Source organism: Saccostrea cucullata, unplaced genomic scaffold, assembly GCF_032062105.1.
Source record: "Saccostrea cucullata isolate Sc308-1 unplaced genomic scaffold, CSIRO_AGI_Scuc_v1 ctg683, whole genome shotgun sequence".
In the NCBI taxonomy this organism is placed as follows: Eukaryota; Metazoa; Mollusca; class Bivalvia; order Ostreida; family Ostreidae; genus Saccostrea; species Saccostrea cuccullata.
Genome location: NW_026930753.1, coordinates 200,826 through 224,096, shown reverse-complemented (window position 1 = coordinate 224,096; position 23,271 = coordinate 200,826). Strand labels below are relative to the sequence as shown.

Sequence of the window (23,271 nt, the reverse complement as noted above, 5' to 3'; positions counted from 1 at the left end):
ATAAGATAAACCTAGTGGACGGGGAACTGGTCTTGCAAAAGGGGAAAAGTAGCAAAATAAGCGATATCGGGAAATGGACAGACGCGTTCCTGGTATATACTAGCATTTACGTCGAAGCTCACCCCGATCAATCACTTGGCTTACTTAAATATATGCACACGGTTAGACTGGGTTCTTATAGATCTCCCACCGGCTGGAAATTGTACGACGAGCACTTTAGGCTTAAGAAGGCAAGAAATAGTTCTATGGCATGGGAGCAAATCGACAATGAACTTTGGATGTTATACGTAACTTCTGTAATTACCATTCCCCAAAAAACAGTTGAACCGTCAAAGGGCATGTGTTTTGATTTTAACTACAAGGGTGCATGTTGTAAACCCTATTGTATTTACTCACATCGTTGTATAAGGTATGCATCCGACTACCCAATGTCCATTTGTCCTCGTAACCCAGCCCGCTTCCCTATGCAAAAGCAGCCTTTTCATTTTCAATCACCAAATCAGCAACCACGCCCAGGGCAAACCCCAAACTATAGATTTCGCTACCAGGTTGTTAAATGGGTTTAAATTTGGATTTCCCCTTCAGTATCTAGGCCCACTTGGAGTGTAAAAATTTAATTTCGGCAAACCAGCATCCGAACGAAATCCAGAATATATTGCAAAGTGAATTTGATACGGGTCGCATGGCCGGCCCTTTCTACAATATACCACTTTCGAATCTAAGGGTGTCTCCAATAGGCGTCGTGCCAAAATCTAGCGGGGGTGGCGTTTAATTACTCATCTGTCATATCCACATAACAATAGCGTCAACGACTTCATTGATAAAGAACTTTCATCTGTACACTACTCATCATTCAATGGCGCTATCGAAATGATAATCAGCTCGGAAAAGGCTCTTTATTGGGCAAAATGGACATAAAAAGTGCATTTAGACTTTTACCAATTCAACCGGATGGTTTTTGTTTGTTTGGCTTCAAATTTGAGGGTAAATACTACATTGACAAATGTTTGCCATTTGGTTGTTCTATATCATGCGCTACATTTTAGAAATTCGCGTCCTTTTTGGAATGGACCGTCAGGTCACAATCTGCTTGCCCACATGTTACGCACTATCTTGACGAGTTCCTGTTTGCTGGTTCAGCAAAATCCGACGCTTGCTCAAGACTCATGAGCCAATGCAATTTGGGGAGTTATGTAAAGCACTTGGAATTCCTCTTGCCATCTATAAAACTGTGGGCCCCGTCACAAAATTAACTTATCTGGGTTTGGAAATTGACACATGTGACGCAAGTCCGTATTCCCAACGACAAACTAATCAAACTTAAGATTTCGCTGACAGAAATGGCAAATAAATTTAGATCTAAAGTCACTCTGAAGGAGATGCAATCTCTCGTTGGCCAATTAAACTTTTGCACCAAAGCAGTGCGATCTTCCCGCGCTTTTAATCGCCGTTTTTACAATGCGCTGATTGGCGTACAAAGGCAGCATCGTTTTATCCGCATAACAAACTCCATCAAAGACGATTGCTTATGTGGCTCAATTTTTTGAATCACTTCAATGGCATATGCTATTTATTTGATGTTGATTGGTTAAGCAGTGATATTCTTCAATTGTATACAGACAGTACTGGGGGTGAGAACCTAGGGTGCGGGGCATACCTTAGAAATAAATAATTTGGAAACAATAAATTCACTATTGTTTTTACATGTATATGGAGTCGATGATAATATTATAACTAACTTAACTGTAGTTACGACTATATTTCATTCAGTATCAAAGAATTCGCTGTTTAAACCAAAGTAGTTTTGAATTAATTTCAAATACTCTAATTTTGTTTCAATACCTGACATCCAATCTGATACAAAAGGAATTTTATATGCATATTGGCTTCATATGCCGAAGGACTATTTCACTAAATTAAATAAAATATTGAAAATAATGCTATTAACGATACTGGCTCCTGATATTTAAAGTTTTGAACTTTTTGTCAAGTATATTATTACTTTCTACACACATAGCTTAATTAAAAATCAAAGCAAAATATAGGGGGGTCAATATGCTTCTTTTGGCGCTACTGTTCATTAAATATGTCCTTTTTGTACTGAGATCTGTGTCTTAATCAAAAATCAAATCGTTTTTGCTCCAATATTTCTATCCAAATAAAGCATGGAACAAAACTACAAGTCTTTCTAAAAAAAGACACTTTAAAATTGTGACTAAGAAAGTTTCAAATTGCGTCGCATAATCAATTAATTGATCTTTCTGCACTCACAAAATGTGATTTTTCTGGCATTGAAAATTTAATAAGCAAGAAAATAATTATAAAATCTTAAAATTTTGCAGAATTTATGCAGAAAGGTAAAAGATATCTAAAATATTCAGAAAAGAAGATCAAAAGTAGGGTTATGCTATGTAATTTTTTAGATAGTACTAAATTGTGTCAATTTTATGTTAAAATTAGTTCATTTTTTACTGGACTTTCAAATTATGTTTACTATATTTGTCATAATTTGACAAAGGAATTATGATAAAAAAAATTTAATAGATATTTCAGAATAAGCATAACACATCTCATTGCAAACAACAGCTTTGTGTGCATCCAGCATGGAAAAATTGGAATTAAAAATTAGCAGTACTGTTTATAGTCTAAAGGGAAAAATCGATAATTTTCATGTAAAAAAAAAAACCTTTTGTCACAAAATAAAGTTCCTGGCTAGATACTACTTGAATGGAATTTAATAGTAGATTTTGAAATTGACATAGTTTAATTTACATTGTAGAATTTAGATTCATGTTAAAACTTAAAAATGATGCAGAATTTCAGAAAACAAGGTCCAGACCAAAATCAACTCCAACGCACAGGACAAAACGTCCTTAATGTCATTTAAAATCAAAAACACAATGAAAAATTCAATTTTATAAGTTCGTAGACATTGTTTAAATGTAAAACAAAGTGTCTGTATTTATTTAATTATAAACTTAAGGAATAACTGTCTTATTTTTCGATTTCATGATTTGATCAATCGATTGGCTTGCGTGATAATTTGCATAAACGCCAAAGGCGTTTATGCATGCATAAAATTATCACGCAAGCCAATCGATTGACAATCGTCATGAAATCGAAAAATCTGACAGTTATTGCTTATATTTACATGCTTTTGATTCCGACAATCCACGTGCTAGAAGCCCCGCTTGTCCAACCCTGCACGTGATTTTTCTAACCGCGTCTATCGACCGACCAGTAAATTGATGGGGAAATAAAAAACGTTAATTGTTATTTTATCTCGAACAAAGACATTGGAAATATAAATTTACAGTAATGAAGAGTTCCAGTTATGACGAGAAACACACTTTTATTTGATGATCATCACTTACACATTAAAGAAATTTTGTGTATATCTACTAATAGTGCCTTAATTTGATCATTCCCACTATGACATTGTAATTTTCATTAACAAATATATCAATTTAAAAACGAAAACAAATGATTAAACTCAATAAATATTTACGTTCATAACATAATTTCCCCATCCATCCACTTGCACAACCGCCTTGACATTGACCAGTCACGTGATTACACGGTTGGTAACCGCTGCAATGTCCTATACACTTTGATTTGCAGGCATGGCCATACCATCCCCATGGACATTCTAAGGAAGAAAGGAATTTAATTGATTTTATAATGAACGGCACAATTATCACGAAATAAACTGAAGCAACAGATAAAGAATGCATTGTTACTGGTGCGTTCTTCTACACAATGCAGTACGTACTTTCTGTACACATATCTCCAGTCCATCCAGGAATACATCCCAAGCAAGTTCCATTAACAATGTTACATTTATGTTCATTGCAATTTTTCGGACAGGGTAAATTACAACTACTTCCATAAACTCCTGTATCGGAACATCCTACATGTATTAGAAAGATAGGTAAAAGTTGCAGAAAAAAAAACATCCATTCATAAAAACTAGACATTTAAAAGGAACATGAGATCATTTTATTCAATTTAAATATCTTCTAAAACGTATAACTCAACATGATACATGCTAATCAACATTAAAAATGATTGTATATCATTTACGTCCCATTCGAGAATTTTTCACTCATACACTATAGACGTACCCGTGTGCCAGTAAAGGGCTTTAACTTTAGACTTACAAGGGGTTATCGAAAAGTTCGCGAACAAATTGAATAGCTTCCATAAAAAAAATAAAATTAGGTTTCAGTGTTCATTATTTTTTTAAGTAGCCCTCTCTCATTTTAATACATGTCTGCCTATGCTCGAATCATATGATCCAGGTGGTCACGTGATATACTCTGAAACATTCTGTTCATAGACTCTAAAGTATTTTTCAGAGTCTTATATTTCTTACCATGCAAGTTGATTTTTATAACAAAAACAGTCCATTTGTCAGAAGAAATGTCCAAATCTCGGAAATAGCATGGTTGGATAAGAATATCCTTTCCCAGAAAGAGCATGGGGACCATCACAACCCGAGTCCTCTGTCTTAGGAATGGCGTTTATCTAATATGGATATATAGTATGGGGGCCTTCTTTTCATCATATTTAATATGTTCAAAGTTTGAATTAAACTATAAATAATTTAGCGAATTAATAATAATATTACTGTCAAGATTTTCAACCATTTTTCTACCTGTAACTTCGCAATCTTTCATAACAAATTCCTAACAAAGGACACATCTCCTCCCCAGCTTGCATTCGCTGGGCTACAAAGTAATGTCATTTTTAACCATTTCCCTCCGTTCATTAGAAAAATCATTCCAATTTATGATTGAACGTCTGCAAAGTCTATTGTCTTCATTAACCTTGTACAATTTATTATAAGATACTTCAAAGGAATTTCCAAGTTATACGACGTTAAACTTTACAGCCGTTCGTTGCTCGAGTGAGACTGTGACAACCATTTTTCGTCATGAGTCACTTACATATTGACATCATTTTTAAATTGTGACGCCACAATGATGGGGAAAATCATTAATTTTCATATGCTTTTTATATAACATGTGCATGACTATAGGCGTGACTCGGCACTCAGGGCCATTGGTCAGCGAGGGTTCTTTATCATGCCAACACCTACCGTGACATGGGAACTATGTTTTTAAGGTTAATATCCGAAAGACAAGTGACTTTCACTTCTAATGCTGAGCGCTTGGCGAAGGAACAGTCACTGTCAATGTTTAATTCTTAGGTTTGACGTGGCGCCGTGATCGAGATAATAATCATGATTGCTTCCCTTTTTAGCAACATTCCATTTCTTTAAAATTCCCGCAAAATTATAAAACATTAAACTGCAAAAATCAACTAGTCGAGGATTTAGAAACAGAATGGTGTAATAACACCAATAACATAGAGTAAACTCAATATATGGGTTGGGGTTACAATTCAGGAAGAAGTTTTAAAAGCCTCATGGTGACACCAGGTACATGTAATAAATAATGGTCTGAGCAAGTGGGAGATGAATTGTGATCCAAATATCTAGTTTGAGCGAAAGTAACTTTTCAATACTTGATATCGCGATTACTCGACTAAGCGGAACTCTTTCGCGATGGAGGTAGGAAGCGCCTGTTGGGTGGGGACAAATGTGCTGTTGAATACAATGCCAGATCGGTCATTGTATAGTTTATAAAGATATATAATTATGTAAAAAAATCCTGGTGGAATACCTTGCTTAAAAATTGCTGAACCACCGTAATTGATATTTGAGACAAGCTAATCCTAATATGTTACATTTTTTTCTGATATTTTTAACTAAACGGACTTTTCTCATTAAATTTTCATTGAAAATTGTCACATTTTAAAGCTGATAAAATATTCTAAACTTTCCTTAGTTGACAATCTTCTATTTGGAGTCCAATTCTTGGCAATACATTTTCTTTCGGCATTACATTGATCGAATCATTTGATTGTTACTACTGTAAACAATGTCATGTGTCCCCAAAATCTAGAGCTTTCTCGACTCCCTCGCAAAAGAGCGGTAGTAAGTTAGATAACTGCGAGGTACTCGCGATATTACGTATTGACTTGGGTGAGTTTTTGCCTTCCAAATCGATAGTAGTACTGATTTTTCTGATAAATCCTGATTTTTTTAAATTTCTGATTATTTTTCCTTGTGTCAGAGGTATGATGATGTAAATTAGCAAACCCGTATGAAATTCAGGCAAAATATAAACTATCGCAATATTGAAATTAATAGAATCAATAAATAACATGGAAGATGGAACATTCCTGTACAATACAATTACTAGTATACCATAATTTCTATAGCGCATTATAATATAGACACTTAAATTCGATTTACATTAAGATATACATAAGCATACTAAAAGGAGAACAAAATACCTGTAGGAAAAGTACATATGATTGTGCATTTATAAGGAAAGGGCAAAATTTCCCTCTTTGATAGATGGTTTGAACTGGCCAGTAATGTTTCTTTGTGTGTTGTAGTAATCTGTAATTGTTTTAGATTCGTTAATATATATTATTTGGCAAAGCTTTTAAACAGCGCCTTTCAAAGGGAAATATTTGTCTCGTGGGTTTAGAGAAACCTCATTATTGTATCTGTGGTATCCCAACTCCGAAGGAGAGGGGGTATACTTGTACTATTTTATTTCATATCTACATGTAGCTTGTAGCACGAGATTTGATTGGTTGCAAAGTCTGGTGTAAATTTCCGTACACTCGACTTGAGCCGAAGGTAAATAAAACGTGACGTCACAATGCATAGTTTTTCTATGATAAAAAGCAAATGACATGACGTCTCGTTGCCTTGTACTACGTAGTAAATCTTATCGATAGGTTGTTTACAAAGAATTTTTATGGGCACAAAGGAAATAAATTCGTTATCCAGGTTCAATCAAGGGTGCACGGGGATTTACCCCGGGTTTTATTTCATACACCCTGAGGCCTAATGCAAATAACATGGTCACTATATAGATAGTTTTCGATAGGCTCGAATTTAGTGAGAGTTACCTCCCATATTGGAGGTCGACTCGGTGATTTTCCCTCTTTGTCTTAAGAAGTTTAAAAGGAGGTAGCAGAAATACTTGGCGGAACATGTTTATTAAATAATTTCTTTAAATAAAGGAGCCTTCCAAATATTTATATACTTCAGAAAAATAATGATTCCTCAGAGTGTATGGAAGAAAACATGGGGTAAATCCACATACATCCTTGGATGAACCTGGATAACTAATATCAGGCGCGGATCCAGAAATTTTTTCCAGGGGGGGTCCACCCCAGTCAAAAAAAATTTCAATCCCAGAAATTTGCTGACAAGCAAAAAAAAAAAAAAAAAAAAAAAAAAGACTAAACTCCCCAAACGTCAAAAACCTATTTCGTAAGGGGGGGGGGGGTTAGTGGTGACTTCTATTACCTCAAATCTTTCACTTTACATACACATTTCACACATATATGTTTACCAGTGGGGGGGTCAGCACTTTCCAGGGGGGGGGGGGTCCATGGTAACTTTTTTCTTGTTTTAGTATATACATTTTTTAACCTGGTAAATTCCAGGGGGGGTCCTGACCCCCCCGAACCCCCCTCTAGATCCGCGCATGAATATTACCCTTGTGTGTCTGTCTGTGTGTATGTCTAGTTGTCTGTCAGTAACAAATTTTCGTTGAAGTTTTCTCTACACCCACTTATGGCAGATGCTTGAAACTTAAGCACACCCATTGTTAGGGTGTGTCATTTAGTCGGTTCCATTCTTGTTTAAATCCAATCTCAACTTCCTGTTTATCCATGTGGTTATCGGTAGGCCTTATTATATTTCCGATGCAGTTTTCTCAGCAACTACTCATCGCAGATGCTTAAAATTTTTGCATACTTTTTCATTAGACATACCTTCCTTAGGCATACGTTTTGTATACTGTACATGGCAAATGATGGTGTGTTTTCTTACTAAATTATAAAATGTAAAATAAGCTAGCGCAAATAAAAAATAAAAATGAAAAAGAATGCAAGATAGAAAATATAAATTTGATGATTGGCATAAACATTGTCAATTTCCTATCTAGGTGATGCAAATTTATGCCGAGACAAACCATCAAACCTTTTATATCGACTTCACATAACTGTGTATATATTTGAGTCTCGTATCCCTCAGGGTAGGTAACTCCGTCCAGTCTTTCATTGTAAAAGATGACGTAACGACTATATCCAATACACGTTGTACTAAACTCCAAGGGAGGTAATGGAAGTATGTTCTTGTAACAAAGATGACCGTCCTCTTTCTTGGGAGTATCGGATATATAAAGAGAAAATCCAGCAAAACGACCTCGTTGTCTCAATACTAAAAAAAATAAAACAAACGGCATTTAATTTTTTTTTTTTCATTATTTTTTTACCTTTTTACTAAACAATGAAATTTTAACATTGATTAAGTTTATAGTATCATCATATACATGCATTGTAATTTTTGTTTAATGTATTTTTGTCTCTTGATTGTCTATGAGTATATCATTATTACTTGTTATATATGGATGTAAAATGACAGGTTTGATGAAACTGGTCTAAAGATATGTAAAATTATGTAATTAAAATATATATTTAAATAAAAAAGAAACAAAAAAAATTTAGAAGGATTTAAAAAGAACCTAATTAATTTCACACTTTATTCTACACTTTTCTATTGCATGAATTATTCTGATCTAGAGAGCGTTTTTGTATTACATATAGATCTAAAAGTATGTTAACCAAAATTGAATGTTGTGTTTCATAAGGCTTTTACGTACATGTATTAACTTGCTTATTTGTTGGTCATCATAAATGAACTTATTTTATATACTTTTTAAATGATGAAATGTTAAGCAATAGATTTTTTTTATCAAAGTAAGAATTTTCCCTGATTAAATAAAGCTGAATATATTGAAGATAGTATGCTATACATGTAGCAATAGCATATAGAATCCAGAACATTGCGTAACATACATCATTTCTGGTGTATTGAAATTATAACATAGGAATGAAAATTTTATGGAATGGAAAAGATGAGCAGACAATGAAATATTCTCATTTCTAACACTTCAGTATTATGGATACTTTTAGAAACCTTTCTTTTTTTATTTACCTAAAATTGTCATTGATAATTACAACTTATTATCGTGCTTGTGAACCAAGAGTTAGCGATGAGATTATCGCCCTTGCAAATTATGATGAATTATTAAATATAAAATATAAGTAGTAATTTGATTCAAAAAGTAAAATGTAAATATAAGTACAGTAATTTAGATACATGTATTAACTTTAGAAACACTAGCGATGCGTAAACCAAATGAAGAGAAAATCTTACAATATACTGTATACTCTTTATAAAGTATACTAATGCTGTAAATACTGCGAGTTCCTCCAAGATCTACAGAGAATGATGTTGTTTTACTTTTTGAACTAGGTCCAATGGCTTCAGTATTTGTGCATGTATCTTTATTTCCATCTGTTGCAGTTGTTTGGCCACAAACAGGTTGACAATATTGGTAACTTGGCAATATTGTAGAGTTTTTACCTTTGGATAAACTATCTGTTAAAAAAGACGAAAATTAGGAAAAAATCAAAGATAACTCTAAATACAGTGTGGTCTGTTTCATTATCAAACGAGGTGTACAATTAGGCCTTATTAGTTCAATTAACAGTGACGACACTGAAAGCGGAAAACAAATTAGGATTTCATTTGATTTTATTGAGAAATTAAATTATTCTTTGTAATGACGTCAACGATCTAATTGTAGTAATACTATTTTAAGTCTTTCTTGTAACCTAGAGTAGGCAGAAGTAAACATGATTATTTCTCGTATAATCACCAGTGCATGATTGACTTGTCCGGTGTGAGACAGCAGTGTGAGATTTTTCTGTCTCACACTCTGTATTACTACGCCGCGAACGATAACGTAAACATGCCGTCTTTATATAAAGAAATTGTAACAATGTTAAAAAATATTACATATATTTAAGGTGTTGTCATTTAATTTATAAAGATAAACTTATTTTCATTTAAAATATTGTCGTATGTTCACTTTTTAAATAGCACTATTTTTAGATCACGGAGGGTTCTTCTTGAATGAAAGTGTACGGTATCAGATAGATAAGTTTTTTATTCCCAGTTTTTATCTATCTAATTAATTTCATGGACTGAAATTCATTTTTTCATTACACTATGTGTAAACCATTTTCAGGTACGCTCTATCCGATGGTGTATTTAGATTTTTAATTAGGCGGAAAATTAAAAGAATTTTATTTTCATATCTTAAGCCCTATCATGGGTACGTCATTGACAGGCCGTTATTTTGGGAATAATGCGAGAAAAATAATCAGTCATTACATACTCGTGTGGGAATAATGAAATTCCTCCTCGGGGCCAAAATTCACGGTCTAGGACTCGGCAAAGCCTCGTCCTAGACCGTGAATCTTGTCCCCTCGGTGGAATTTCACTATCCCACACTCGTAGTAATGAATGATTCTATTAGTATTGTCAATTAGTTTAAAAAATCGCAATCCTCCTTTGACGTTGACATAGAAATTTACAATTCATCTACTAAGACAAAGTTCCTATTTTTCATTCACATTAATAGAGACAATCCATGAACCAAAAACAATGATTTAAAATAAATAAAATTTTACAGTTTGGTTTTTGGTTTTAATTTTTCTGAAATATTAATCTGTGGCTCTCTATAATTGTTCACTTTGTAAAAGAAAAATTGCCCCTGTCGTAGAAATTTGAGTGTTCACTACCTAGCATATTTCCTCTGGTGGTGTCCTTAATCTGTCATCTATGCACGCAAAAAAGGGTCGGTTAACTTTGTTTCTGTTTGTCCTGTAATTTTTTTTCTCAGATGCAGGGCACGTCATGAGGTAAATAGGATTTTTTTTTAGGTTTACATCTCATTGAGGAGACCAAACTTCATTCCGCTTTCATAAATCATGAATTTGCACTTTAAAATAGCTTGACAGGCTTCACATGGTAAATACTTGCACTTGCAAAATTTCGGTTTTTCTGGGAAAATGTAAATTTGGTCAAAGTATATTTTGTCAATTACATTTAAGTGGCTTGCTCAGCTCACAGTTTGATGTTTTTATTTGGACAGTTGAATATGATTATCATTTAACATCTTCCATTTTATTAACTTTTATCTACCCTCATCTTTCAGTCACCTTTGTCACATCATTATTGAATTAGCCTTTGACCCATAGTTTACAATATTGACACACCGATTATTGGTGGATTTCTTTGACAATTAACATAGCTTCCTATATACATGTATGGAAATGAGGAAGATGTGAGAAACATTGATTTTTGTTGAGATTTCTTCGGCCCAAGCCAACAAAAAATCATTCAGTATAGAATTAATTGAAAGATCTCCATTGTTTTGTAGCTGGGTGTGACTTTGATGCAACGGATTTGTCTTTATTTTATCCCCGAGTCTTGGCGGGGTTATAAAAGAACACTCAATAAGTTGGCTAAAAAATAATAATCAACGACAGGTCATGGTAGTTTCTTTTTAATCCCTTGTTTTATGCATCATTGTCAACTTTCTTACTTTTTTATGTAGAAATTCATTTGATTTCTTTTTACTTCACCAATATTACTCAAGTTCCATTGTGACGTAACAGAAGTGGAATATCAAAAATGTATCCAATGAGTCATATCCACGGAATACAAGGACAGGCATGGGATTAAAGAAAATAAAATAAAAATTAATGGTCCTCAATGGACTCAGAGGGGAGGAGGGATAGGAATAAGCCGGGATTAATTTTTACATTGAACCATTTACGACTTTTAAATCCTTCTATAAGACCGCAAAATTTTCGTATAAATATGAAAATATACACGTACTCAGTCAATGTAAGCCTGTACCATTATAAAGGGGGAAGTAAAATATGAAAAGATATATGTCAATGGAAAAACAAATTGAAAGTGAAATGACAAAATTATGTTTAATTGAGTAGAGCGTGTATACTGCAATTCAAAGAAACGTTTTGCATTAACTGTTATGGTAACAAAAAGAAATGAGTGGTGAGGGTATATCATCAGAGGTTAGTCATTACACGAAAGGTGTAGATATATAGGTATATATCTTTTTTAAGCTTTTAAAAATGCGTTTCTGAAGCACTGTTGACTATAAGGTAAATGTTCAACTGGTTATTGTACATCACTAGATTTTCGCGAAATCCTGATTTTCGTGAAATAAATACTGGCTCTATTAGAGAGACAATTTTTACGAATTGTTGTTTTTCTTCCATATAATCGCGAGAATACGTACATTTTTGCGAGCTCATTGTCTCGCTTAATTACGCAATAATAAAGTTCTCGCGAATTAAAAGTTTGAATAACCCATCTTCTTAGATTTAGTCATAGCTGTACAAAAATAAGCTCAAGCATGGATTTAAATTTTTTCAATACTTAAAATGAGCGCAGTTGAAGGAAGTATAAATTGAAATTACAAATTCAATGTCACTGCAAATTATTATCTAATATAGAACACAAAAAACTTTAAATAAACCAATACTATTGATGTGGTACATACCATATCCATTAATATAGGATATTCCTATAAAAAGTAATACTATTTTATAATTTATATCCATGTCACAGATATGCCTTCGCCAATGACGCGGAAACTTTATGATTTTAATGCAAGTTCATATGGTCGCCCATTTTTGGCAATATTTGCAGAGTTATTTAAAGGGAGTACATTTACTTAGTGCAAATGATTTATTTACACGACGTTAGACATTTGTCGCAAACTCGACATTTTTTTTTTATTTTAGGAACTCCAGAAATATCATGTAAACCATATTCATGTACAAAAAAAAATATTTTAGTATTTTTTATGTCGCAAAGTGATTAGATTTTTATCCCGTTAGTTCTTTGTTTCAGAAATAAAGTCCGCTTTTCGAAATGTAGCAGGATAACCCCCAAGGTCGACAAATGTTGTACTGAAATATAACTGCGGAGTCTAGACATACTTTTCAAATTTCAAGCAAGATACTTGGGAAGCGACCTTACTCTCCATCATTCAAGACAACAGGAATTGCATTGTTTATGCGATATGATTTAAACGATCATATATATTTCCATAACTCTGCGAACAGTTGACAACTTGCACTACTTTATTTACAATGCACTGATATATTTCATGTAAATGGTTCATAACACCGTAAGAAGGGAGTGTCATGTTAAACAGAACAAACATCTTTACAGCAAAGGTTTTTATATTTGAACACGCAAGGAAAATTCTATCCACTTCCTCCGTCTTTCATGCTGATTATAATAAATCATTTTTATGTCTCAACTCACTGCAAAGGCCTTTCAATGTTAACTTTAAGTCCGTCCGGAGGTGGGAAATGGCAGGCATCATGGAGGAGGACGTTTAAGATATTTCCCTACATTTACCTGAGTTTATTTCAATAGCCGTAGTAAACTTCAAACCAGTTTACTTAATATTGCCATTTATGTTTCTACTTTTCTGACGTAGGCCTTGTTTTATAATTGCATAAGCTCGGAACACCAACAAGAAGTTTTGATTTTGAGTTGCAATTGATCTAGGGACTCGGAGTAAGGATTTGATCCTTACATCGCGGGTTCGTATTCCCAGGATGGGACTTGGAGACCTGTCCTACGGATGAGACCGTAAAAAATGAGGTCCCGTGTCGCGGTAGGTGCTGACACGAAAAAGATCGGCCCTGGGTTTCGAATATCGGTCAGCAATTACAGCTCTCAACCAATAAGAGGTGGTGTCTCCACATGAGTGAAAAATATTCTTAAGAGTGACGTAAAACAAAAAAAAATTATGATATGAAGATGTATATATTAATTTTTTAGTTCATTTTCAAATTAGGATACCGGCCATATTCAAAAAAATATTCAAAGACATGGGCATTAGTGAATACGAATCAGTTAACTGTTCGCTATTTCCATATGTTTCATGCTATATATAGTATTTACATGTTCATTAAAAATGTAAACTTTTAAGTCTTTAACCTACTACAAAATGTTTTATTCTCTTCTTAGAACGGTTTCGATCTTCCTCAAATTAAACAAAAATATTGTAACTATCTAAAAACAACCAATTTTGCTGTTTTATAATAAGAAATTCATTATTTTTCATTCCCTATGTATATAATGTGTAAAATAAAAAGTAAGTCATGGTGACCTATATTTACAAAAAGTAGGTCACTATTACAAATTTTATGGCTAGACAAGAATCTCTATATTTCAGATAATAAAGGGCTAAGAATCATGACACTTTGTCAGTTGATTATTCTAGGACATGATGACCCACATTCTGAATTCCAAGGCTTTTTTTAAATACACAGGATACTAAAAGTCCTTAAATAAAGGTGATAGATTGTACAATTTATCAGAAGAGCGATTCAATATATGGCCTTGAATCACTTGTACATTAAGTCACTATCTATTGTTTCTTCATTTTGAATGAAAGAAAAAGTCAGCAAATTTTTGGCGGCTTTTAAGGATATGATTTAATGTGTTTAATATCATGGAATTCAATATCCTTAAATCCTTGGTTATCATAAATGTTACCATGCACAAAATACCCAAAGCAGACTTTATCAAGGAATAAATTCATTTCCACTATGTCTTTAACAGATCCCAACCCAAACACCAGAAATCTCTGATGCCGGGTCTAAGAAATAAAGAATTTTGATATTGTTCATCCTATGTGCAATAACTTTTAAGCATGATGATTAAAATGTACCAATTGAAAGAATAATGAAACCTATGCTTTAAATACGAGTATATATTTCCAGTGAATTAAATAGATAAATAAAAATAACCATATATTTTGATAAATAAATGATAAAGTAATTTTAAAAAGTATATTATTTTTGATTAGTTGATATACATGTATGTTTACAAATGGAATGATAAAAATCAGTATAAAGATAAATATGTTAAATATTGTTCACTCTAAACAATTTGTCCACTTTATATCCCGACATTCTTCATATATCTTAGTGACATGTTTAAGGTAAAAGTTAGTATGATGAGACGATAAAATATTATGATAATTGTAGTACAGTTCAAATTGAAGTAATTTCTTGATAATGGATTCCGTCTTTGGAATTTCTTAATTCTTGATAGTGGTGTATATCATACGAAGAGATTCCTCTTTCATTGCTAATATAACTGGAACTTTGGGTGTTCTGAGAAGAAACAGTGTTACACTTTTTCCTTGAGCACGCCCTATAAAGAAAGGAATGTGTGACAGTTGATTGTGAAAACAATTTACTCTTAAAGTTGTACAGATTATATAAATAATTGCATCATCAAAGAATTTTTTCGGAGAAAAAGAAAGTGAATCGTTAAAAGATAATTATTTTTTGAAAGAATACCTGCAGTTTATAACACATATTCCTAGCATAAGACACAAATTAAGCACTCCCGACAGAGTGATTCCTAGAAACCAGGGCATGGGAATGGGAAGAATGGAATCTCTGGTAGATATCGGATGAAGGAGGTCACCTTAAAAAAAAAAGTCTCTATAACTAGTCTGTTACATGTATGAAGGAATCAAAAATTATATAGTGGTTACTGTTTTATATCAAATATTAAAAGATTTTATTTCAGAAAAAAAATGATAAAAAAAAATTAACGAAAAGAGGAACAAAAATACTTAAAATAATGATATTATAATAGGTTTTTACTCTGAAAAAAGAACGTAATGTAATTATGATTTTTTTAATTTAAATTACTTGGCAGCTGTGAGCAGTTTGATCCTGTGTAGGGTTCTTGACATCCCCGTGGACAAGTTCCCTCGTATATATCGCACGAGTCGTTAAATCCACAGTGTAAACTACATTTCCCCTCACAATTTATTCCGTAGTTTCCAAAAGGACATTCTTAATATCAAAAGAGAGTATAAAATGTTGTTATTGTAAGTATCTGTACAGATATGTAACTATATTTATATTGATCATGTAAATATATTTTGAAAATATTTTGGCTTGAATCGTTCGTTAATCTCAGAGTAAAATACACTAAAGCAAAAATAGCATTACATTTTATCCACGTACATGTATACCTCAGCTAGTTTTATAATTATCCATCGGAAGGACCTAATCATTTTACAAGGAAAGTATTATTGTTCTTATGAAATAGTAACGATTCATATGTATAGGGTAAGTGTGTGTGAGGGTGTGTTATGTGTGTCTATGCTCCGGTGCGCTCGAGTTTAACGTACTTTCACTGCAATTTGAGCCTTTCCAACCATGGACACAGTCACAAAATCCGTCTTTGAGCTCGCATAGACTGATGCATTTCTGAGAGCAAACACCAGAACAATTATTTCCAAAATATCCATGGTCACAGGCTAAAATATATTATTGTGATAATTATTTTTCAATCAAGTGTTCAAAGGAAAAAAAGAAAATTAAAGTACTCTAAAAGAAAAATATATAAATTGATTGGTGATGTGTGCTTGTCCTTCCGTCATTTTGCCTTTTGCCATAAAAAATGTAAAATAACTATAGCAAACTGGAATAAAATGTTCTCTATTACATGTACCGATATTTTTTAAAAGACTTTAATTTTTATGAATTATATTATGAATAATAATTATCAAATATTCCAGTAAAAATGATCATCTATATCTAACAGAATTCACAACATTACTTAATCGAATCAAACATTTTATTAAGTGAATGTTTAGGAGCCTTAAATAAAAAGATGAGAGTACAGATCGTAACATGCGAAGCTCCAAAAAATAGCTACAATTATGGGGAGAACTAGGGTTTATCGCCATTAACCAAAGAAAAAAGGAGTTGGAAAAAACTGCAGTAAAAGATCAACGACAAAGGATAAGACTAAGCTGGAAGAGCAAGAACCACTTTGGGCCTTATTTGGCCCTGCGAATTTCTGAAAAATCAAAACCGCTCGGTTTAGGTTGCAAATGCAGAATTTATCACTTGGAGTATTGGTGACCACGTATCTATTAATCGTGACATAATTTCCTATCTAGACAATATATTATGATGTCATAAAATGCGTCATTTTCTTATCCTGTAAATTCATTTAAAAATGACCTTAAGTTGAAGCATTTTTTTCAATATTTCATACAGAGCACAACCTCTGATCCAAAAAATGCAAATAAATAATGAAAGCTCTATTTCTATATTTCTGAAGATCCAAAAAAAAGTTTTAGTTTTTGGATCATGGGCTGTGCTCATGTTTTAATTCTTTGCTGAAGGTAGTCAAATATACATGTTTTCTGCAAATTTCAAGAACATTGCAATTTCTCCAACCTGTTTTTCAATATCTGGATTCTCAGAATGAAATCCTATTATAGAAAATGAAAGCACCAAGTGTCTACTTTTTTTGATATATGAAATGGGAAAGAGGGTGATAGTTAATTAATTTATATAAGTACAGGGCCATTTTATGCATAAGATGCCTCTTGCTCTATACCCAGCTTAAAGGGTCTAATACAGGACCATTACTAAGATTTATTGCAGCAGTCTTTTTCTTACTTTGGTTACATTTCTCTCCAATATATCCATTCTTGCATCCATTTGTACATACTCCGTCTATGTGGTTACAGATCTCATCATTCCTACAGTTCTGGCTGCAGTGTTCCGTACAGTTTGGTCCAAAAAGTCCAGAAATGCATTCTAGGAAAGGTAAAAAAATCTTTGAAAAAAATTAATATTTGTTATAATCCTTTAAATGACATTCTTTTAATTAATGTTTTTCCCTTTACCTTTGTTACATAAATTTCCTGTATAGCCCGGTTCGCACCCTGCGTCACAGTGTCCAGTTTGTTTGTTACAGAAGGTATCATTAAGACAGTGACCACTGCAGTTATATGCACAACCAGGGCCATAGCTTCCATATATACATGCTGTTAACAGTCGCCATGTATATGTTATAACAAACCATTATTCAACCAACATTCGATTATGACGTTAAGATATTTAAGGAAGCCGACTGGTGTATTTTTGTATGAAATCTATAATACAGAAATTTAATTTTATACAGTATGTATTTTACATTCACTACAGTGCACATGCCTGGTATAGAGAAATCTACCGTCTAGATATTTTCTAGAGACCATCTCAAAATATAGATACATTTACTATGGGATTATTTGGGAAAGTGCCATTTTTTCACTCTTCAGAGGAAATTTTTTTAAAAAATACTAAAATATATTATTTGTTTAAATTTAAGTGTGATGAGATATAATGTATAGTACATTATATGTAAGACAAAAATCCTCTGGTTTTTCGAGGGGGCATTTCAAACTTAAAATTAACGAAATTTTACTTTTTATAGAGAACTACAAAATGGGACAAAAACAAGGAATATTAACAAAAAAATAATACTAAAAATCGATGTGAGATTCTCACTTTTATATATGTTTAAAATTTCAAATGATTTATCGTCCTTTTTGTAACATTTGTCATTACCCAATCTTCTAGAATTTCAGTTTATTATAAAGTTACAACACACTATTAATACGTCAATCTGCTTTCGGTTGAAAAACGGTGTTAAAATTTAGTTGTATAAAATTGTAATTAAAAGTATTTAACCTATAATTACGTTTTATCTTCGTGAAAATCTATTACAGTATAGCTAAGTGAAAAAAGTCGCTTTAAAGTGTACATGCGTTTCATTTTATTATGATGCGCGAAGCATTGTGCAATAGAAATCTCAGTCGGCCCCCTTGAATAAAAATAAAGATGATAATGTGCATTATAAACGGCAAGTTTATTGTACTTACATTTTTCACAATAAATTCCGATCCATCCATCAGCACACCCATTGTCACAACGACCGGTCATATGATTGCACACCTCATTATTTATACAATGGGTTACACACTGTTGTCTACAACCAACCCCATACCATCCTCTTGGACACTCTTTTAAACACAAAGAATGTATATTTATTTTCCAGTTTAAAGAAATGCATAAACAATTTTTATTATATACATAAAATAATATAAGCAATAAGACATTCAAAAACAAAATAGTAAAAGCTACTCGCGATTTTCTTACTTTCTTCGCATGCCTTTCCTATCCATCCACGCGGGCAACTTAAGCATGTTCCATTTTTGATGTTACATCTTTGTTCAATACATTCTATCGAGCAGTGTTGATCACAGTTTCTTCCATAAAAAGTTTCATTGCAACCTAAAACAAAGTATTTGATACCTCTGACAAGAATAATAGAGGTACATGTAACAAAGAGAATAGTCATCGAGTAATAATTTGAAGATAAACATAATATCAGTGGATTGTGTGCGTACCATGTGTTACATTCTATAATTTGAATTGTCTTGTATTTCAATCAAAGACATTCTTAGATTTATATTTCGCAAGAAAAAGTGTTTGACATTGCATATACATTGTATCTTCAATATCCAAACCTTCATGCAATAATGAAAGATTATGAAATTAACTTTTTGTATTAAAAGAAGGTGTATTTGTTAAACACAGATACCCCCGTATGACAGTTTTTGGAAAAGAGGTCAAACTCCAAGTCAAGTTATAAAAATATTGTTACCCAAAGAAAGGACTTGTTCTCAATGAATATACCTGTAAAATATGAAAGCCTTACAGCTGTAGCAGCAACGTTGATTGTTCAAAGTTATTTTCAAGGTCAAAGTCAAAAGGTTAAAATTGTTTGTATCCAAAAGGAAGGTCTTGTCACATGATGTAGAACTATAGAACACATGATATAGTACTAACTGTTTAAAAGTTATTCTCGATATTAATTTTTTTAAAGTGGGTAAAACTTATATGTCATGCTCAAAATGTCAAGAATATATTTTTTTTCCATGAAACGGTTTTATCATAAGTAATACACATGTGAATTATGAATGTCCTAGAATCATTTGTTCAAACGTTATGGCCAAGGTTAGAGCTTTGGTAAACTCTTGCGAAATTGCGTCAAACAATGTAAATGCCATGACGTCAAATATGTTTGACCCAAAGATAGCTCTTGTCACAAGAAATACACTTGTAAATGTGAGAATCATGGCTTAATTCAATCCCTGCATCAAAATTTATGGACAATACTTAAGTTTTTGTGGACAAACAGATAGACAGACAGGTGGATGAACAGAGCAAAACTGTACACCCCCAAATGTTCAAATATTCAATAACGGGGTATACAAAACTTACGAAAGACAAATTTAGTCAAAATGTATTAATGGTTAAATGGAAAACGTAGAAAATGCACAGTTATCAAGTTCAAAAGTCCATTTAAATAATTATAATAAGAGCGGGCCTCTTAAAAATAATGTGAAATGGAGGAGAAAAGATCAGCCGTCGTATGATCCTTGTCATGAACACGAAAACAGAAAAAACCGGTAGACAATTCAGTTGTAAATAATGGTCTTACAATAAGTTTTTAGACGTTAAATAGCTTTCGACTTAATAATGGATTGTATTAGATATCAAGGTCATTTTATTGAGCTCAGAACTATCTACATGTAAATGTTGACTTTTAATATGGTTGTTAATATAATTGTTTCATCAACCAACAATTGTTCTTATGCTCATGTGTATCGAGTATCGAATAAGCTGAAGACGTAAACTTAATAGGCAGGAGATAAGGTTTAAAATTCATTGATTAAGAAGTAAAAGAAATTGAGTACCGAAAAGTTGAAGTCATCATGTTTATCACAAGGTGTTTTTGGTCAAGAAGATATAATCATTAACGCATTAACGTTTAACGTCTTTTATAAACCAGTAACATAAAAAAGTATGTTTTTTTCCAAAATATTTTTTGTTGTTGTTTTTTTTTATATAAAAAGTACTGAATTGAAAATAAAACGGTTTTTCAAGGCTGAAGTGAACATATATATGTAGTTTTTTAGTTTAAGGGGGCCGACTATAGTTTCCATTGCGCATCATCATAAAATGAAGCGTATTTACTGTTTTAATGCAACTTTTTTCGCTTAATTATCAAAATTAAACAAAATTAAGAAATTATAGGTATAAGAATGTGATTACAATTTGATATAACTGATTTTTTTTAACGATTTTGCAATTGATAGATAGGTTGATGTCTTGCAGTGTGTTTTTGACGTTATGATAATCTGTAGCTCTTAAAGAAAGGGGAAATAAATATATTATTAAAGAAAAAGTAATAAACATACGCTCTTGAAATTTAAAACATAGAAATTATAAAATATCTCAAATATCTTTATTATGTTTTCATGTGAATTCATTGTGTACGTCATATTTTGTAATACTCTATAAAATAGTAAAATTTGCTAATTTTTTGCATTTTTAGATGACCCCTCTGGTAACAAGACGATAGAATTTTGTGTTTCTTACATATATTGTATAATATAGTATTACTCATCAAATATTATAGTTTGAACAAAATGTCTATTGTAGTATTGGTATAATTTGCTTTAAAGTGCTAAAAATTGGCAATTTCATATACATTGTATAATCCTATAGTAAATGTACCTGTATTTTGAGACATTCCCTCAAAAATACCTAGACGGTAGATTTCCCCCAGAATTCGCATGTACACTGAAGTTAATGTAAGTTATGTATGGTATAAATAAAAATGAAGAGTTTCGCTATTGTAGTTTTCACACAATAAAACTATAGTCTCCCCCCTTAAGTTCTTTAAAAACAATATGCCGATATGTACCTCTACAAAATGCTTTTTATGGAACGCCGTCACTGCCTTATGTGGAGAACTTTCATTATATGATGGTATTTTGTCATCATATGATGGTATTTTGTCATCATATGATGGTACTTTGTCACTATATGATGGTACTTTGTCATTATATGATGGTATTTTGTCATTATATGATAGTACTTTGTCATTATATGATGGTATTTTGTCATTATATGATGGTACTTTGTCATTATATGATGGTACTTTGTCATTATATGCTACTACTTTTCATTATAAGCTACTACTTTGTCATAATATGCTACTACTTTTCATTATATGCTACTACTTTGTCATTATATGCTACTACTTGTCATTATAATGCTACTACTTTGTCATTATATGATGATACTTCAACATTATGGGTCCGCAGGTGATCGATAGATTTGTAGAAAAGATAATAGATGTTGATAATATTTTTTGCTTGCCAGAGCGACGAATAATTGAGCAGTTCTGGATTTACTACTAGTGGCGATCGAATTAGTCTCAGAGAAATGATCAAATGCAAGCCCGAGAGAAGTTCAAACACCTGTGGCGTTATAGGGGCAAGCGGTAAATCTTGTCTTCCCGACTTCCGACGATCCCGGATTTAATTTTGATTTTTGACGATTTCTCTTTTTCAAGGTGCTCAGAAACTATTCAAACTTTTCAAGCACATTTTGGAGGTTTAAATGAATTCATTCGTACATAAAAACTTTAACAAATTTGTGTCTTTATTACTGAACCAGATGTATCAACTGCCAGAAAGCGGTAAATCTAGAACTCTGTTATAAATTTCAAAACCAAAAACGGAAACCGAATCGCAATTAAAAACAACAAATTTGAAAATGATGTAAAATAAAAAAAAAAAATAATAAAATAAAGGAAAACCTCAATTACATGCCAGATAATTTGTATGCACAAAAACACCCACATATTTTCTTTCTTTTACTTGTATACATGTACTAATAGAACTCTTTGTCACATCATGTTCACAGCCGGGCTCTACGACGTTTACATGATTCTACCTCGGAGCCCCCCTTTTTATTTTTTAAGGTGATTGTACTTTTGTAACTTAATTACTGTAAAAGCACAAATAGCTTTTTTGTCAATAGCTTCGATTTAGCAGCAGTTTGCCATACAGAATTATTTTTTTTATTTGACAGACTGACAGAGTATCTCTTCACTCTTCACTCTCACTGTATCAGGTGATTAGGAAATTAATCTAACACTGCTTCAATAAAGCTTTTAATGATAAGTGATTATCGTCTCCATTGACATGATAAAAAATTATATGATTGAAATTCTTAAGGCAACAGACTTTAAAGGTCATTTTCATGTAATGGATTTAATGAAAATTAATATGTTCATATTTTTTAATACCGCCAATTATCTTCCCAAAAAATATCAATATAATGATCTACGAAACCTCACGTCTCCGCTCATCGCTATGTATCGATAATTAATGAGCATAACTTTAAATTAAATAAACAAAATATATATAAAAGTTTTTGTGCGTACAAATTATCTATAGTATGTAAATGAGGTTTTCCTTTTATTTTTTTAAAAAATATCATTTTAATCGAGATTTTACGAAAACATCGGTGTCCATTTTG

General features: G+C 32.3%; 3 protein-coding genes across 3 annotated transcripts in view; all 3 read right to left on the bottom strand.

Moving 5' to 3' along the window:
- Window positions 1-13,028, bottom strand: part of LOC134229977 (multiple epidermal growth factor-like domains protein 10) — a 30,145-nt gene extending 17,117 nt beyond the window's left edge. Inside the window, exons 1-4 of the mRNA XM_062711751.1 lie at window positions 13,022-13,028; window positions 9,314-9,538; window positions 8,075-8,314; window positions 3,773-3,910 (exon numbers count right to left, since the gene is read on the bottom strand). Of these exons, the coding sequence (XP_062567735.1) occupies window positions 3,773-3,910; window positions 8,075-8,314; window positions 9,314-9,538; window positions 13,022-13,028 (610 nt within the window). The remainder of the gene's footprint in view (window positions 1-3,772; window positions 3,911-8,074; window positions 8,315-9,313; window positions 9,539-13,021) is intronic.
- The window catches only part of LOC134229966 (receptor-type tyrosine-protein phosphatase alpha-like), a 106,172-nt gene that overhangs the window by 32,814 nt on the left and 50,087 nt on the right, over window positions 1-23,271 (bottom strand). The gene's annotated exons all lie outside the window — the stretch shown is intronic.
- Window positions 14,979-19,160, bottom strand: LOC134229967 (multiple epidermal growth factor-like domains protein 10). Its single transcript, XM_062711745.1, has 8 exons — window positions 19,030-19,160; window positions 18,753-18,893; window positions 17,733-17,873; window positions 17,503-17,643; window positions 16,218-16,346; window positions 15,730-15,876; window positions 15,370-15,499; window positions 14,979-15,220 (listed from the first exon to the last, which is right to left on the bottom strand). Exons 2-8 carry the CDS (start codon window positions 18,811-18,813, stop codon window positions 15,058-15,060), a joined length of 912 nt encoding a protein of 303 aa, XP_062567729.1. The 5' UTR covers window positions 18,814-18,893; window positions 19,030-19,160; the 3' UTR covers window positions 14,979-15,057.

What these genes read in the sequence shown, in the direction of transcription:
- LOC134229967 (XM_062711745.1), bottom strand. Translation starts at nt 18,813, where the DNA reads ATGACCGGTCGTTGTGACAATGGGTGTGCTGATGGATGGATCGGAATT. An exon ending in AGGCTCAAATTGCAGTGAAA is followed by an intron (nt 15,877 to 16,217) that starts GTACGTTAAACT and finishes TTTGATATTAAG; the next exon opens with AATGTCCTTTTGGAAACTAC. An exon ending in ATATGTGTTATAAACTGCAG is followed by an intron (nt 15,221 to 15,369) that starts GTATTCTTTCAA and finishes CTTTCTTTATAG; the next exon opens with GGCGTGCTCAAGGAAAAAGT.